The 20,246-nt window shown below is 32.4% G+C and overlaps 1 protein-coding gene across 1 annotated transcript in view; it reads right to left on the bottom strand.

Annotated features, from left to right (window-relative positions):
* Nucleotides 1–20,246, bottom strand: part of LOC123667555 (irregular chiasm C-roughest protein-like) — a 69,431-nt gene that overhangs the window by 11,135 nt on the left and 38,050 nt on the right. The window contains exons 7-12 of the mRNA XM_045601438.1: nucleotides 8,481–8,556; nucleotides 8,088–8,170; nucleotides 7,312–7,414; nucleotides 4,977–5,110; nucleotides 3,714–3,837; nucleotides 3–148 (exon numbers count right to left, since the gene is read on the bottom strand). Of these exons, the coding sequence (XP_045457394.1) occupies nucleotides 3–148; nucleotides 3,714–3,837; nucleotides 4,977–5,110; nucleotides 7,312–7,414; nucleotides 8,088–8,170; nucleotides 8,481–8,556 (666 nt within the window). The remainder of the gene's footprint in view (nucleotides 1–2; nucleotides 149–3,713; nucleotides 3,838–4,976; nucleotides 5,111–7,311; nucleotides 7,415–8,087; nucleotides 8,171–8,480; nucleotides 8,557–20,246) is intronic.

Below are 20,246 nucleotides of genomic sequence, written 5' to 3'. Positions count from 1 at the left end.
ACTTGATCGTGTATCGTATCGATTTCCTTTCCATCGAACGTCCAAACGATGTTGTCTATTCTAGGAACGGCAAAAGCGGCGCATTCAATATTAACAGTATCACCTTGAGAGCCAAACTGTGTATGATTTGAAATAATTTTAGGTGGACCTATAACAAGCACATTTGACATTAAAAAATCTGCATATTTATTATAATTTTTTAAATTAAACTCATCTAAATCAAATTCAAAAATTCCATTATACATGTAGGCTTCAAAAGCATTTTGGATTGTCGCGTGACAAAGTATATATTACTCTTTAGTTAATACAGTTTACGTAAAGCTATCACCTAATCTTAATGTAGATTCTGCTGAGAAAAAAAAGCTCAAAGGTTGTCTTTGAAGAACTGCCAAAAATGCCCACTAGCACAAAAGCCAGAACTACCAAATCTAAGCAGCTTAATCCTTGATATAATCTCCTACCGGATAACATGTTATATTATCTTATGAGCAAATAAATACTATTGATATTATTTTATAGATATAAATTATACATATAATATTACTTACAATAATTATACCGTATAATTAATACTAGTGGTCTCCCATTGGTCGAAATTCGACCATAACTAATTTCAATTATAAGTTTAAAAATCAAACAAAAGATTATATATAATATGAGCGTGTGTGTCAAATATATGGTAATCTGGATAATGTTTATTTTGTTGATTTAATGTATTTTTTATGCATATTTAAAAAAAATATTAGCAATCTGCACTTCTCTATATAAACTATAAGTGTGCGATATTTCATACTTCTCCGTCAGCGCAGTAATAGATTAAATTCTAGATAACATTAAGTTATCCGTCATAGTTAGAGTAAAAAAATGTTGTATCATATTCATAAACTATTTAATATACATATGCACAATACATTGCCTTAAATTTTAGTAAAATTATTTGTTGATCTGAAAACTAATTCTATAAACCATCAATATTGTCATATTTCATCAAATCTGGATTTACCACACACGTTATTTTGTTTTTAATATACGTAACGAATATTTTATTAATTACTCCTTCATTCACAACACTATTAATTTTTATATCGAGAAACGTTGGTTTATGAATAAAATTATCATTATAAATACATGTAAACGGTCTTTCCTTTCACATTATAATATTTAATAATAAATCAGCATCAACGTCATTTTTCTTACACCAATTTACAGTTTACCATTAATTTGATTAGAATATTCTATTTTAGTATCCTATCGATCGTAGTGTACTATTTGGTGTGAGTTAAATTCTTTATTTTGTTAATTAAAATCGATTGCATCTACGAAATAGAATTTTGAATCGACGAATGTAGGAAACGACGATAAATTAAACAGAGTTTATAATTGTGCCATTGAAGCTAAACAATTCTTAGACATAATTTGAAAAAGGTCATAAGAGAATTCGAATATCGTTCAAGCGATTTTACCCGCGTATATGTATTTAAGTTAAAGCGTTTAGGTACTTTTATTCTCAAAGTGGTAAACTTTTATTCAAAATTTAATAATTTGCACGCATTCAGCCTGTAACATCCAACTGGGCATAGGGCTCTTCCTCCTTATAGGTGAAGGATTGAAGCTACCACGTTGCTCCACTGAGTGTTGGCGGATATGTTCCCTACTATGAGTAACGATTGCTATCAGGTATATATGATAACAACCGGGACCGACGGCTTAACGTGCTTTCGACAGACATCGAAACCGAAAAGTAATATCCATCCCGAGCGGGAATCGAACCCGCAAACCGTCGGTGTTCTAGGCGACTACTCGCACTACTACACCAGAGCGATTAATACACCAGAGGTTGATACAGCGGTTGTTAAAATTTACATGCCTATTATTTCTAGAAGTTTATATTAAAAATATACATAGTTAATTAATTAAGTAATTAGATTTCTACAGATTTCTATAAATACTAAAAAGTTTTTGTAATAAAATTAATATTTAGATAGCAAATTTTAACAAAACACGCGACTTGAATAATAATTTATTTTCCATAGAGACTGAATATTAAAAGTTATTAAATATTTATGATAGCACACGTGACTGACAGCTTAATTGTCCTGGAAGGAATTATACAAAAGACGGTTTTAGACTGTAATAAATAATAATAATAATTTAAACAAACATCTAGAAGTGATATATTTATTAAACATGTTTTACATTTTTTTAGGGTTCCGTATCCGAAAAAAAAAACGGAACCCTTATAGGATCACTTTATTGTCCGTCTGTCTGTCAAAACCCTCTTTTTCAGGAACACATTGAGGTATCAAGCTAAAATTTATATCAGATACTCAGGTCTACTGTCCCTTGGAGCTGTGAAAAAATCAAACTTCTAACCCAATGCAATCAAAACATACAGCCGTCTATGTTGCAAGTTCATCAACTAGACTGTGCTTAATTTTATTTTACCCTTATATTCTTAAACACATATTTAGTTAAAGTTAGCTTATTTACTGTAACTTTTACTTGTTATTTATGAAATTGGTATTAAATTGGTTAATTATACACCTTTCTAAAATGAGTCTTTATTGAATATTCAATATTCTATTCAAACATTTTAGAATATTTATTTTCGAACAAATTGATATTTATGTAGGTAGATCATATATAGGTCATCGGTAGGTCATAGATATTTGACGAAACTACAACACGTAGGCTTTTCGCTTTCAAAGTATTATCAATGAGAAATCCTATCAGGCGTATGATAAGAACGCTTATACTTCTCCTAAATAATACTTGAAAGTCAAACAATTCATATTCATACGATTTTATTTTCCACATAGCATACATAGTAAGCACATTTCTGTACGCCCTGAGAAATAAATTAAGGATTTTTTCCGAATGGTTTTGCTATAAGGCTTTGTTAAATATGTTTAATTAATGACCGATTTCGTCCTAGATTCCATTTCTTTTGACGTTGGTGATATATTTTCTATGTGAATAGGCGAGTAATTCGGTTGCAATAAAGGGTTTCGTTTTATTAGCATTCTTCATACATAGCATACCACCTATTCTCAAATAAAATTCAATTCATTATAGCTTCAAGTCAACGATTTAATGTTGCCTTAAGGTTAACGTATATTCGAGTTGATTTTAATATTTTTCTTTTGTTTTACTTACTGACGATCGCTTTGATGCAATGGTACGTGTGCCGTGTCAGCGGCGCCTAAACACCGACGGTCGCGTGTTCGATTCCCGGTCGGAGTGGATATTTGTGTTTATACAATTATTTCAGGTCTGGTTGTTAATCCTTGTGGGCCCTACCGTGCCTCGGAGCGCACGTTAAGCTGTAGTTCCGGTTACTATCATGTACACTATATCAATATATATATTTGTACATTTGATGTGTGAAATAAGAATTTATTTAAAAAATATCGAGACTCACTAAAATTAATTTCAATTTAGTTTTTATTCATTTATTTAATCTTCTCCTTTTTCTTAAAATGGCTTTCAATAGTGCCAAATGAGCACAGATGATTTCGCCAATGTCACGCAGAAACATTTATTTAATACTTTATTGGGCGTTTAGAATGACATTACAGAAAGTGACAATATTATAACTTAACAAAGTACAAAGGCGATCATATCACTAACAGTGGTCGCTTACAGATAAACCCTTATAAGTAAAGGAAATATTGTTACTGATATTGATAGTTAATATTTTATGTGTGACTTACCTTTAATAAATACAGATGCTTCACTTTCGATGTCCGGATAGCCTTCGACACTGGCTTTACACAAATATCGGCCAACTGTGTGTGTGTCCACGGTAAGACTAAGATTTGCCGTTTTACCCACTCGCTAAAACAATATTAATTTAGTTAATGACATAATTATGGTGTTTTGCAAGTATGAGTTTAGACAATAACATAGGTACTATATGACATACTCGTAATATAACGTATTACGAGTACACTAGTTCAGATAGCAAAATATTTAATGGCAACTGTTGAATGCCTTCTACATAACAAAAGGCTGGTGAAACTTTTGTCCAGAGAATCGGCATAGCGATTTAACGGGGAAATGATGCCAGCGTTCTTGCCACAATTCCACGCAGATATGATTTATATCATAATGATCTGTAAATATTTCGTTGTTAAGGTGTGAATTGTAATATAATATTGTAAAATTACAAAAGATTAACTTAACATCTTTCATACAATTTGTAATTATTCGACTGACATATCAGCGCCCAGCCTAAATGACTTATTAAAGGATTATGTAATTTGGTGAGTATATTGATTTTATACTGTAGTCCGTAGGCGTCGTTTATTTTTTAGAATTTTAAGAAATTTAATCCCTATAGGGGTGAAAGAGGTGGAACCTTATTTTAGTAATAAGTTCTTAAAATAAACATAAGCATACATAGTTAATTAAATGCATAAATTCACGTCTATTTTAAATAATAAGTTGTATGACTCAATACTTTCATTGCATGATTTATTACATAAAAAATTATATTTTTTATTGTAAAGATGTGTACACACGTATTTTCTATTGATATTATTGCAGTTGTTTTAAAAGAAAGAAAAAAGTATAATTATACTTTGAAAAAATGTGTTTTTAATGTTGTACAAAAAGGGAATAGCGTGGCTAATCTTGATAAAAACAAGTAGTAAGTGAATGTGTGATCACGTGCACGAGTCATGTTTTGTTTTAGGCACCCTGTTATTTAAACTATTGTTTAAGATTTATATAAATTAGGCTTGTTTATACGGAAGTAAATTAAAAAAAATGGCTTAGTTATAGTTAAATTCGTAAAGTAATTACTGGGATAAGGCAACGACCACATTATTTTATTATAATCAATAATTTCTAATCTATAATAAACACACGGTCGTCTGTTCCTAAGGTAAGAAACTTAATACTTTACTATTGCAACAAATATTCCTAATATAATAATGAAAACAAAATATAATGATACCAAATTAAATACTTACAATATTAGTATCTTCCTCATAATGTAACCATTCAATTTCTGGGGCTGGATATCCATCGACATCGCAGCTTAATGTCACTGACTTTCCTATTTCAGCTTCAACATCCTGAGGTCGGTTTCGAAATGAAGGTGGATCTAAACAAATGCAACTTATATTATTACTAGTAAACATTGAAATAGTCTGACACGCACACTCCATTTTGTTTATTATTTTCATCTTTCTTCTATATTTTCATGACACTACAATAGATATGTAGCACGTTTGATTTTCAATTCTTTTATAAACATTTTTCTATTTATTTTCTAACCGACTTCAATCACGGATGAGGTTCTCAAATCGACTGTATTTTTTTATGTGTCATTTTTATGCCTCATAAATTTTTACTGGGTGCACCGATTTCGATGATTCTTTTAAACGAAAGGTTACGCTTTTCTTGTGATCCCAATAAAATTTAATCGACATCTAACGAGTACTTTTTTGAGTTACCTCTTATAATGCGTATTTACTTGACTATTTTTACGTCTACCTACGTTGTATTACTCGTCGATGTAATTAAAACCGTTTTTTTACGTTTACCAGCAAACACCATTATTGTATTTTTCCATTTCTTTTAAACAAATTTTGTTACACATTTGATTTTTTTTTTTACTGACAAAAAGTGACATTGTGTTAATTTAGATTATTATTATTGCAGCTAATAAAAAAAATATTGTATGTACATTGGATTTTATGCACATAATATATGTAATCAACAATCCTACTTCAACATACATACTTCTAATCTACACTTCATAAGTATCACATCCACACAAATTTAAGAGAGAAAATACCTCTTAGAACTCTTACAAAATATTATGTTAAAATTGATTGTAGTGTATTTTCTGAAACAACAATAGTTGTTCAAAGTAACCACACGACTCATTTTACTGGGACTTATTAAAAACATTCGTATATTGAATTGTTATAAACAGTTAAGAGGAATAAATTATTCCAAATATAAATAGAAATTATTACGAAATAGGACTCGAATTGATTTTACCGTTTCTAAAAAAAATAGAAACTTCGAAATTAAAACATCTGAAATTAAATCACTTGCTTTAATCCAAATTGCGAGTATTCTGTTCACTATATTTTAAATTTTAACGAACAGTTTATGCATAACCTTGCTGAAGTAATGACCCATTGAGGTGGAGTTCGTGAAAGTGCTGAATAATACTGAATACATGTAGTACATATTTTGCAGGACAGCAATTTTTTATTAGTGTGAAGTTTTTTAACATAATATAGTAATTCTTTTATAAAAAAAAGCAACAAGGTCAAGGTTCTAAATCATTATAATAATATTAGATTAGTAATTTACCAACATTGTCAAAATCAACAGTTTTAATACCAAGAACTACTAAACAAAATCAAGGCACAGTTATTTAGACTAATTTGCTTAAATAGACTTCAAACTCAAGTATTGAATTACTTCTTTCAACTAAAGACAAAGAACCTAATGCTGAATTGACTGAAACTGACAAAACTGTAGCTGACTGAAGTAAAACTTCTTTGGATCTGTGGCGACATCTATCGCGCAACATACTAACTACGTAATTAGAGAAAAACTGAAGTAGCTACATCGCGCTATCAAAGTTTTCAGAGCGATTGAGTATATATACAAGAACCCGACAACAACCGTCAGGGTAGTAGCACACCAGACACAACACCCGTCTGATTGGAGGATCCTCCCTTTGCGATTGCGGACGAGGAACTGAACACCTCATTTCTCCGCATCCCCAAAGCTCCTACAGTAGGTAATATACGAAATATAACTCTCTCTCTTTATATCTTCACTAACTTATATCTCCCCCTCAACTTCCGTTCGCCTCGCCCGATCACACTTTTCGTAACGCTCTCGTCACACATTAACCAGCTTACTCCCCAAATCAAGCGTGCGTAAAGAGGTTTTACTTCAATAATCTACTAAAACTCTTCACAGATACTATATTACCATATAAAGCATTGTCAAAATCGACAGTCATACTAATAATAACTACTCGACAAAGTCAAGGGACAATTTTGAAATTCAACTATAACATTACTTTGATCAAAACGAAAGGACAAGATACCAATGCATATACTGACAATAACCAATACAAATGTATTAACAGACTACTGACTGGTACTGATAAGATTCAATTTGCAGATTTCCAAAATTATTGTAATCGCTAATTACGGTTATTGAACAAAGTCAAGGGACAATTATCCTGTTAAATTGTTATAAAAGTCTTGTCCTAACGTTACAATAATTTGTTTTAATACTTTTCAGTAATGTTATATCACAAATACTTACAAGTAACTCGAAGATAGCCGATGTCTTCGTTTCTTCCGACCTCATTTTGAACGACGCATTTTAAAGCAGCGCCATTGTGTGCCTTTGTTACATTTGTGATTTTCTAAAAAAAGTTTATTTTTATTAATATAAGGCAAAAATTATTTTGATTGTTGTTTTTCATTAGTTGTAATGCTTAAAACTGTACATGTAAGTTATATTCTGAATTTTACGACATAATCCTCAATAGTTCGATATTTTACAGATACGACAAAAATTACCAATTTTGTACAGATCATTTTTTTTAAACACACACACGGTCGCCTGTTCCTAAAGTAAGCAACTTAATGCTTGTGTTATAGTTTACAGCCCACTAAAGCCGGTAGAGTTACATTTTTTCCGATATACATACATATAAATACTATATATATAAATAAATATATATTACACCCAGACTCGGGGTGGGAATCGAACCAACAGCCCCCGGAGCAGACAGCAGGGTCACTACAAACTACGCAAACGAGCTAGTCAAATATTATTAATTTTATTTTAAAGCACCATAGTAAAGGTTATCTTCATAGTATTATATATTAGTTATTGTAATCAATGTATAGTTAACAGTTCAATTAAAGGTGTAATCTTTAATATCATAGAACAAATTGTACATCAAAGTAATTTCTTGTTTAAGCTTTATAGAAGTAATTTTAGGCTTTAAAACATCCAACGATCCAGTTGATACAATATCAAGTATCGAAACAAAGCAGGTGATACCGCAACAATTAGAACATAAAATTTACCAGCTCAGATGTATTTCCAGACGGCACTCCATTTATGAACCATTTGTAAGTTAGATTATTAGGGTTCCCATCTGCTACGCAATCTGTAAAATTTACATATTGTAATATCTATACATAACTGTAGCAGTACTTAATTGAACTTGCTGTAGTGTCTGTGAGACTGTCAAGATCATTATGTAGCTGAATAATTATGCTACTTACGACAGAGTAATATCAAGAATTTAGTGTAACATTTTAATCGGTTGTGCTATTTTGATTTCTATTCATCTTACATTATATGTGGAAGTGTTAAAAACTTGTGTACACGCTGATTTTAACTATAAAATAGATGTATTTATTATTTATAAAAGAGGTATATAATACACTATGTTCAGATATAGAGTAATAACTTACTTATTGTCGCATTTTTTCCTTCTAGAACACGTTTACCATGATTTACGTGGACCTTCACTCTTGGCGCATATGTCACCTGCGAACAAAGAAAAAAGTATGTGTGTCAACTCCGATGCACGCAAAAGGCTTACTAGTCTAAGAAAAAGATTAACGTTTAATACCACATCAAATGGTAAATAAACGAAACAAATAACGCCATCCATCGGAACCCTATTGGGTTCTGATAGATAGTGTTATTAGAAAACGTAACGCCATCTATCGGAATATAAAAGCATTCCGATAGATGGCGCACAAAAACGTAACGAAGTCATTCGTTCAGTAGATTTTATTTATTTTTATTTTATTTTTATTTTTTTCATTTTACTCCTCATATTTTTTTTTTTCGCACTGAGGGCTTTACATGAAAATCGATTGTTAAGGAGTAATTAATTGCATTTATCATCAAACAAAAAAATTACTTTAAATTACATCAAAATGTGTGGTATATTTCTCGTCAAATCACGATCAAATTTAATTTGAACCATACAATAAGTACCTACTATTGAAACTAACTAGAAAAATCGCAATCATCAAATCGCTATTAAAAAAAATGAGGTAACATAGACATCAATACAGTCAATCAAAAACTGATATAAATTTTTAGTTCCCATTGCACTAAATTTAAGACAATTGTTAATTAATTTTAGCTATTAAACGTAGGGTACGTAAACAAGGACGATTCATTTTAAACATTAAAACAATTAGGTATCACCTTGAACGGCGAAAATTAATTGCGTTAGACGTCTAGAGATTAAACGAGAACCTAAATTAGATTTGTCTCTAAGGATATGTAGATAATAAAGTTAGCTGGGGTCGTGTATGTGTGAGTTGCGTTTGTGTGGCAACTATGTAGCCCACTGGTCAGAGGTTTGGGCATTTTGAACGACGCCTTACCTAGTATAGTGGTGGCGAAAGTTATTATTAACTCCAATCAAATAACAGAATCTATTTCAGGATACAATAACAAGTTCTATCAATATCGATATCATTTTTAGTACAAAAATAATGTAGGTATGCAATAAAAGTAATCGCTATAATAATGTACTTTAGAAAAATAATGTGTTTTGGAGTATTCTCACCGAACCACTTCGAGTATTAACGAATATTAATCTAAGCATTCTACGACTTTAGGGACTCAATTTTATATACGTCTAATTGTTTTCCAGAAATCTTAGATCCTTAATACAGATTATTTATACCAATGTTTTGTATTAGGGTGACATTTAAGTTATAATGAAACAAAACCGAAAAAAACCAATTAGAAGTGGGAGTGGAAAAATTAAAAAAAAATCATAGTTTAAGCGAATCATTAATTCCGTTTTGACTAAAACTGCACATCGTACAAAGATGACACCTTAAATCACTATAACCAATAAAAAAACGCAGCCATAGAAACGATATTTATCACCGGTTTAAACTGAAAAACGAAATATCAACTTCAATAGATTAGTCTGCATTGCCAGCGATTAAAAATGCTGCCCAAGATATATTATTCACGCAGTTTATAGCATGGCTCTGTTCTCGTTTAATTTATGTTTTTTTTTCCTCATACCGTAATGAATTTTGTTTATTGTTCAAACGTTCTAGTATTTTTTATTGAACGACAAATTAATTTTTAGTCGGTGAATATTTTAGAGGAGCGAAACACTGAACGAGTTGTGTATTTTAACTTTTATGAAGTAAACAGCGTTTTAGAATTCAGAATGGAATAACTAAATACGCTAAATGATAATTCAGATAACATCCGCTCTGGTGTAGTGGTGCGCGTAGTCGTCTAAAACACTGACGGTTTGCGGGTTCGGTTCCCGCTCGGGATGGATATTGGTACAAATATTTCTTTCCGGTTTGGATGTCTGTCGTTGTGGCTCTCCCCGACATGTCTCGGAGAGCATGTTAAGCCTTCGGTCCCGGTTATTATCATAAATACTTGATAGCGATCGTTAACCATAATAGAAAACATATCCGTCAACCCGCAGTGGAGTAGCGTGGTGGATTAAGCTCCAATCCTTCTCTTCTATGGAGAAAGAAGCCCATGCCCAACAGTAGAACGTTACAGGCTGAATGTAAATGAGATAGTTCAGATGAGACAAAACCAGAAGATCAGTTTTTTGGAACTCAGGAAAAAGTTTTCAAAACTATGTATTTCGCACAGAAATAAGACCTTTTAAAAAATTTTTGCAGTGGTATTTTACTTTGAGCCTTTGCATCATCATGATTTCATAACAAGATAGGAAATATTTTGACACAATATCAATAACACTAATTGTATATATTATTCATATAAAGTGCCTATTGAAGCCTTTAATTTGGGTCGACGTAATTTTTCGTTCAAGACTATATTCTTAAACTTTCTAAAACTTACTGCTTATATAAGTAAACTATAAATAAATCATTAACACCTCATAAAAATAGAATATCAAAAATCACTTTAAAGACCAAAACGTCGAAAATTATCGACCATTAAAAAGCAGCATCAAATAGAAAGTCATCATATCGGGGTATCACTGTCCATCTGACCATAAAATGTAATTGGGTAGCACATAAAAAGGGTTCTTATTTTACGGCCAAGGAAAATACATGATAAACAAACCGCCCTCGGCTCGAAAATAATGTTTCTGATAGAATGGATGGTATACCTTGATGTATTAGATTATATATATACGTATCTTTTTTATGAGCATTATAGTAAATAATAGTTTACTGTGTGGTTACGGCAGTAAAGAGTATAGCCACTCTTCCCGTGGGTGTCGTAAGAGGCGACTAAGGGATAACACAGTTCCACTACCACCTTGGAACTTATAAAGCCAACTGATGGCAGGATAACCATCCAACTGCTGGCTTTCAAATACACAAGCTGAAGACGGGCAGCAGCGTCTTTGTTGTGACAAAGCCAGCCCTGCGATCACCAACCCGTCTGGACGCGAAATAAGAGATATAGCAGTAGAGACTGCAATAGGCTGAAGTGAAACCGTTCTATTGACACGCGAAACTTAAACGATGATTGCGAGATTGCGAAGAATTATTATATGTCTATTCTTTCTAATAAGGATTTTTGTAGATTTAATAAATCACATTTTTACTTGACAGGGTGAAATACCAAAGAAAAAAGTTTGTATTCAGCTCTGACACTGAATGAGAGTTTACTGCTTAGCGACTACTGTCATATTTAAAAATTAAAATATTATATTAAATGAATCAAATTATGATTAATTAAAACAATAAAACTATAAAGTCATAAATTAACGCTTGCAACTCGTATCGGTACAGTTAATTGCTAGTGTACCTACTATTATACCCATATCTACACTTAATATTTTAAAGAGGTAAAGTTTCTAACCTTGTTTATTTGTAGTGGGTAATCTTCGCAAATACTGATCCGATCATGGAAATTGTTTCACTAACAGAAAGCTACACTATTCAGTAGTGATATAGGCTATAATTTATTGTTATTGAACAAAATAATCAGTGACAAATAATAGTATATGTAAATCGGAGAAATTCGAGTGAGATGAAAACTTTACTATATATTTGCATCACAAAAATGTGTAATAATAAATAATTAACGCCAACGAAGTGGGCACGGGGTCTTACATAAACACGTATAACGCTGTAAGATTGTCACTCTCAGCGGTATGACATTTTTACTACATAATATATTTGTTTTATTATCGGCGTGCATATTTTTTTATAATAGTTTAACTTCAGACCATCAGTTCTAAAACTGCCTAGAATTCCTATAGGTTGGTCCGCAACTGACAGCTCACTACAGCTCACAGACAATCCTCTACAGATATTGGCCTCTTCAGGGTTGTCTAAACGTTTACTAGGACTTTTAGCTACGTAATATTTAGCTATTTAATTAAATATTTTGTATCGGTATCTATATTAAAATCTTATGAAATTTTTCGAGAGACGCCTGTCTAGTTCAGCCGTCAATAAGCCGATCTACGCGGTAAAATATTTTCTAGATTGAATGCCAGGGTGCGAGTAAATAAGCAATGATTTTTGTCACAACGTTAAATTCTTATGTTTTTAGTTAAGATCCTTTGGTATGTAAACAACATAATAATAATCATTCACAAAGATACTCTTAATCCTAATTCCTATATTTAAATCATCATTCATCATTTCAGCCTATCACAGTCCACTGCTGATCAGCCTTCACGAGTTCACACCAAAAATGGCATAGGCCTCTTTCTCCACGTAGGATAAAGTAGGATTGGATTTTAAGTCACCACGCTGCTCCACTGTGGGTTTACGGATATGTTCCTTACTATTAGTAACGATACGTAACAGGTATTAATGATAACAACGGCCGACGGCTTAACATGCTCGCCGAGGCACGGTGGGGAGACGCACCAGGATAGACATCGAAACCGGAAAGAAATATCTGTACAATATTGAGCAGGAATTAAACCTCAAACTGTCAGTGTTTTAGACGACTACGCGCACCACTACACCGGTGCAGTTGCTAAAAAAATATATCAAATGCTATCGTTTTTAATGTATTAAAAAAATCGAGTATTCCATACATGTATGGTATTATGTATGGGTATATACGACACATTTCAATCAAAAGTCACGCTCGAACCAACCGACGTTACACTCACTTACGTTTATACGAAAAATCACATTTAATCCTTGTTTACATTCAATTCGATTATAAAAATCCATCCCTGAAACGAATCGTGCTCTTTATTCAGTAAATATATTACTTTATTCATATAAAATACAAGTATGAATTTATCCGAGATATATTATTATATTACTATAAAACTCCTTTATGCACGCTTGACTTGGGTGGATGCGTGCCGAGAGCGTTACTTAAAGTGTGATCGGCAAGGGGAACTGAAGTTGAGAGGGATATATAAGTTAGTGAAGATAGAAAGAGAGAGAGTTACATAAATACACAGATGAAATCAACTGAGGCAGGGCACAGCAGAAAATCCTGCTCAAAATCTGTAGCAACCCAGGGGAAGTATCTTGACCTTACAGAAGATGACAGCTAAATAATACAGCTTACAAACAGTGTTGTGTTCCTGTGTGTAAGGTGACCAGAACTCCTGGGACGGATTGGGGGTTTTAATGTTGCAGGCATCTATAGGCTACGGTAATCGCCTACCATCAGGTGGGCCGTACGCTTATTCGCCGACCTAGATATTCAAAATAAAAAAAAGTGCGTGCGTACAAAGTTATGTCAAAACTGAAACTTCTTTGGCAAACTAATTTTTAAGTCTCGGTTATATTTATACAAATCTGAAGCTTCAGATTACCGTTCCAGCGCCATCGACAAAAACGTTGCCGTAACATCAAAACGTTGCCGTTTCATTCGTAAAAATTTTACCCTCACGCGCCTAACTCCTAAAGAAGTTTCACTACAATAAAAACAAAATGCACCTCGCGGTTTCACCCACCTAATATCCGACATCGTGAGAATGTCACAATGAAAAGGTGCCTATCTGTTACTATTGATATTCAGCTATCTACGTAAATAGTTCCATTACCATCAATTCAATTTTTGCGTAATAGAATAACACACATCAATCCATTTATACACACGAGGTTTCGCGTTCATAATATTAGTAAGTTTGTTCTAAATAACATCACTATTAAATGAAACGGCCTGTAAATGTCCTACAATTGGGCAGTGGTTTTTTCCTCTATACAGAAAAGGTTGAAGATTAATACCTTGTCGCTACACTATGTTTGGCATTTTGTAAGTTCTCTCTGAAGCATGGGAGACCTAACAAGGCTAGAACTAGACCAGAGAAGGATTTTTTTGTCCAAATACATTTCTTCAATAGACGAACACTTATCTTACATTCATCAACATAAGAATATTTCTGGATACTTCTAGACATTTCTTTAAGCTCTAGTCTTATAATAACATAAACGGTTAGAAATGTGTTTTATCACTTATATTTTTTCGAGAAACAGAAATTTAATAGCAACGACGATGATTCAACTTAACGATTGGTACGTAATATTCCTAATATCTAACCGAATTTAATAAAACTTTAATGCCAACATTATAAAGACTTGAAAACGCCATATCCAGAGTATGTTTGACCGTGACAGGGTACGGTAATATCACCCAAACGACTCTCGAGGACAATATTTTTTATATAACTACGCTTAACGTAAAATATTTTACTTTTATGAAATCAGTACTTATTTTTCGTTATGTTACTTTTAGTGTTATTCAAATATCGTCTTTATTGCAACGGACTAAGGTATGGTAGTAACGATATGATAGTAATAAAAATAATATTACCTACATAATTGTATTTTTATATTCTTCCTTGTACATTAGAATAAATTATACTAGCAAGTTTATTGTTAATACTATTTTGGGAGTATTATGTTGCAATTATTTCGTCATAGCAATGAATTGACTTTGTGACTAGCCCGTTGGCGCAGTTTGTAGTGCTTCTTTCTTTCAGTCTGGGTGTAATATTTGTACTTATATATGTATTATTGCCATGAATATTTATCAAAAAATATATATTTTTAGCTGCAGCGGTCGCCTGTTACCTATAACAGAAGCATTAAGTTGCTTACCTTATTTATTTATTATATTTCGCTTCTACGAAATTTGATTAAAGAGAAATGGGGATAAGTTAAAGAAAGGAACATTTATTTAATTTATATGTGATATTCTTATTTCTTAATTTAAGGTACTTTAAATACTCTTTATGGTCTTTTAAATTTTGAGGAGCAAAAAAAAAAGAAATTTTATATTTTTTGTCACATTTACAAATATCTTAGTTTAAACCCCATGTCTGTGTCTCCCTCTATCTTGGTCGCGAATCACGCCAAACTACTAAATGGATTTCAATAAAACTTAATAGAATTTCAGTAAAAAAAAAATCTCATAATTTCTTACATTCTTTTTAGAAAACGCGTGTACATATAATTATAATTAAAATGAAATAATGTGGAATCTTACCTCATAGTAACATAACATTTTAAAATTGACGTATCCATATCAAGTCAAAGTATAAATCAACGGATAAAAACGACTGTACATTAAAACCTTTTTAGTCGACATTTAAAAACCTCCTTTCTCGTTGTATTTAAAAAAGGAACTTCGTAAAGATAAAATAAAGTTACAAATTACGTGGGTAAATATATAGCACGTAGAGCTCAAGACACGTAAAACGTAGTAACAACCCCTTTCTGTCGACTGACCTTTCAACCTAATTACCTCGTTTCACTGTGAATACCTGGGACAGAGCTGCCGTGGAATATCATTTGAAATATTATTTTGACATTTAGATTTAATAACGGAAACATGTTCCAGCGGTAGTATACGGTTTCGTCTGTATTTACATTTCGTATCTGTTACTATTATTTTCAGTCATAGTACGATGCTATATGGCCTATAAACTTCATACAAGAGCAAATATATGAAACATTAATTTAATGAATCACAAACGCACCGTGTGAGCTTTTGTGATTCTTGTATGTTACAAGGCCTATATATTTTGTAGCCTATTATCTAGAAAATATGCTAACAACAACTACCAGCCACATATAAAAATATTTTACTTACTTATTTGTCAAAATTTTATTGCACACATAAAAGAAAATGCAATTTAGAACCATTAGATAGAAAACAAATAAACGATAAGGCCGCCTTTGCATGCTTATTAGTAATAATATATAAAATACTTGTAGCATATTTTACAGCCAATGTTTGCCAATTGGCTATCAAACGCATTATATTTAAACAGAAACAGGACGCAAATTAAAATACACAAACGAATTCACCTTCATTATATTAACATAAATTATATTTAAATCATTTCAGCGGCTTAACCGTGATAACGTAACGTATACGATTGTAAAATTTATATGAAATAGGTCAATTAAACGGGTCGACGCACGTGCATAAAATATACAACATATGTAAATATACAAAACTAGTTACACCTCGCGGATACACTCGCGTAAGTGCCGATCCCGTGGGATTGTCGGGATAAAAAGTAGCCTGTGTGTTATTCTGGACCTTCAGCTATCTAAGTACCAAGTTTCGTTACGATCAGTTTAGGGGTTTCTGCGTAAAAGAGTAACAAATGACATCTATCATCATCCCTGTGGCATCTGACTGCTTGGCATAAGCTCCTTTTTCATGTAGAAGGGTCAGAATCGGGAATTTATAATATATATAGGAGACAACTACTTTGATGGCAAATACTTGAAGATTAAATTATAATTTCAAATTTACATTCAAACAGCTGAATGTCATATTCAGCTAATCGGCTAATACACGTGTGTCAATGACGTTTACCTGAATGGCATTGTTTAATGCTAGGGCTATTCAATTAAATGGTCATATAACATTATCGACTATAACATACAATTAGTAAATCAAAATATTGCACAAATTATAGTTACTATGACTTTTATCGGCTCAGTATCAGTAGGTATAAGTATTCAACTTATGAGTGAGAAAATTACATCTATAAATATATTTCAAGCCTATTACAGAATGGTTTTTACAAATTAATATGCGAAGAAATATTTAGTCGAAATAAAAAAAACAAGATAAAATAATAAGTGATTTTTTTTGCAAAAAAATAATTTTCAATAGTTATACAAAGACGTACCACAGTTACCTAAGAGAGTAGTCAATTTAGATTTAAAAAAAAAAATAATCAATACACTAGACACACTACTTAAAACTGAGATTTATCCCTGTCTATATAAAAAAAAAACCATCATTTGAACTCCGAATCGTAACTATATAAATAATGTAGTACGAACTCACCCTTTTCGTATACAAACGGAATACTTAAATATACCTTCAACAAAAAGGGCCTCGGAAAGAAAAATACGAGGAAGGAATATGTAAACAGGTACAAAACAATACATTATGCCAGGACGTGTTCACATAATGCCAATTAGTGGCGTACCTATGTTTTACGAATGTATAGGTGATTATATTGAAGCTGTACTAATAAACGTAATTGGGATACTTGGTAATGGCTATGAATACTTTTTTTTATGTTGTTCGAAAATAACGATGGAAAGCTTTTTTTTATAAATAACTAGGTTGGCAAACAAGCGTACGGCTCTTCTGATGGTAAGCGATTACCGTAGCTGATAGACGCCTGCAACGCCAAAAGCATCGCAAGCGCGTTGCAAACCCAATCCCTAATCCCCCCAGAGCTCTGGTCACCTTACTCACCAACAGGAACACAACACTGCTTGAAAACAGTATTATTTAACTGTGCTGTGGTATTCTGTAAGGTAGAGGAACTACCCCAGTCGGGGCTGCTCCATATTTTGAGCAGGAAATTTCTGCTGTGCCCTATTTAGTTAAAATGCTTAATGATTATTAGAAATATTGAAATTATTGGGTAATTATGTGGTAACATATCTTGCTCAAAATTTTTTGAGTTTTCTGTTCTTTTATTTTTACTGAATGAGTGTTTTATAATAGAAAAATAATGATAGAAATAGAAAGAATAGAAAGAAAGCAGCCCGATAAGGAATGTATCTCAAGTTAACATAACGAAGATCACAGCGAAATAGTGATTGTCTCAAATAGGTAGTGTTGTATTACTGGGCGAGTAAGATAACTAGAGCTCCTGAGCATGCATTGTTTTGATCACTATGACCACAAGGAAGAAAGTGTTATAAATGTTTTAGTGTTTAAGTATGTATTTCCTATTCATATTATAAAAAAGGACTGAAGAAACAATACTACGGACTAATTAAAAATAAAATGGGTGGGGCACAACTGGAAACATCCAGCTCAAAATCTGGACCAGTCTAACAGGGTAAGTACCTCGACTTTACAGAAAGTCACTGTTGCCGTCACCGGGGCCGTTGAATGTGAGGCGTTTATTTATTATTATTATTATTTATGAACACAATATTAACGGAATGAATTATATTATGATTATTATGGGGTAATTTCTGTAATAAGACAGAACATATTTATTGCGATCTGAGCAACTTCTCACTTAGGTCATTTAGATGTATTCTTGAAATATCCTTTGAGCAAAAACTAATTCGTATTCAGAATTGAAACTTAAACATGGTAGTTTATTAGGGAACCTAGTTTTATTTTTGTAATCAGCGTAATGGATTGAGTCTAGTACTTTTGCTATTTTTTTTCGTCTACTTACGTTGTATTATTTGTCGAAATAATTGAAGTCAGTTTTTTTTTTTCAAATTTTAAATTATTTTTATAAGTGAAGCAACCTCCGGTTTGGAACACAGATTCTGCAGAGAAGAATCGGCAAGAACCTCCGCAGTTACGCTTTAGAAAAAATATATAAACTATGTTTTTACAAATTTGGTAATATTTTGTATGAAATACAGCGACACCAAGTCCACACATCTTTATCATTTATGTAATCCTGCACTGCATACTAAGCTTTAGCTATTAATTTGTCAATGTCCGAAAAATTCATTACGTTAGTGGAATCGAGTTAAGTTAATTATTAAAAAAAAAAATACAAATATTGTTTTACACTCACACTTCGTGTGCGTCAGAAATAATAATTATACATTTCAAAAATACATTAAGACAAAATTAATACATTAAGACATTAATATTACTGAAATTGATGAACATCTTGCTCATCAAAGGAACGATGTTTCGGATATGCTAATAACCAATGAATATTTTAGACAGCCTAAGTTGAAAATTTTATATAAATCCCTTTGAATCGAAATGACGTGGAGATTTCACGAATACATTTTCTAGGGAAAATATTTGATGGAAACATTGCTTCGATATACAATGCTGAAGCCGAAATTTTCATGTATTTATTTTATTGATATTGTGTATTATAATAGTTAACAACCGCTCTGGCGTACTGGTGCATGTACCCCCTAAACATTAACGATTAACTGAGGTAGGGCACAGCAGGAATTTCCTGCTCAAAATATGGAGCAGCCCGACTGGGGTAGTACCTCGACCTTACAGAAGATCACAGCAAAATAATACTGTTTTCAAGCAGTATTGTGTTCCTGTTGGTGAGTAAGGCGACCAAAGCTCCTGGGGGATTGGGGATTGGGTCGAAAACGCACTTGCGATGCATCTGGTTTTGCAGGTGTCTATAAGCTACGGTAATCGCTTACCATCAGGTGAGCCGTACGCTTGTTTGCCGACCTAGTGATAAAAAAAAAAAAAAAAAAAAAAAAACGATTTCGATCGACGAAGGAGTCGATTCCTGCTTGGGGTGGATATTTGTATTTTTAAATTCCTGTTACTGTGTGTTGTGGGTCTAAGTTAAGCTGTCAGTCTCGTTTGTTATCATAAATACCTGATAGCGATTTTACTCATAGTAGGGAATATATCCGCCAACTCGCAGTGGAACAGCGTGAAGGATTAAGCCTCAATCCTGATCCTACATGGACAAAGATGCCCAAGCCCAGCAATGGGATGTTACAGGCTGAATCGATGTAATTAATTATTATGATTAGTTCTTAAGTTGTGAATTGTAAATATGTATTATATTGTTACAATAAAAAAAATCGACGTAAATAGCTGACTGCACCAATGATTCTTTTTGTGTTGTTGGAAAATGGATAAATATGGAAAAAAAAATGGCGGGTTTTAAATCTACTAAGTCAAGTAGACAGAACATCTCACGGTTTTAAACAAACCAGGTAGTTAATATACTCAATACCAAAGTGGAAAACCTTATATTATTTCTCAGCTTTAACGCTTCATCAAATTTTCTACCGTCACCCTTTTCTACAATG

Source organism: Melitaea cinxia, chromosome 28 (assembly GCF_905220565.1).
Source record: "Melitaea cinxia chromosome 28, ilMelCinx1.1, whole genome shotgun sequence".
Classification (NCBI taxonomy): domain Eukaryota; kingdom Metazoa; phylum Arthropoda; class Insecta; order Lepidoptera; family Nymphalidae; genus Melitaea; species Melitaea cinxia.
This window is presented reverse-complemented; position numbering and strand designations above follow the sequence as displayed.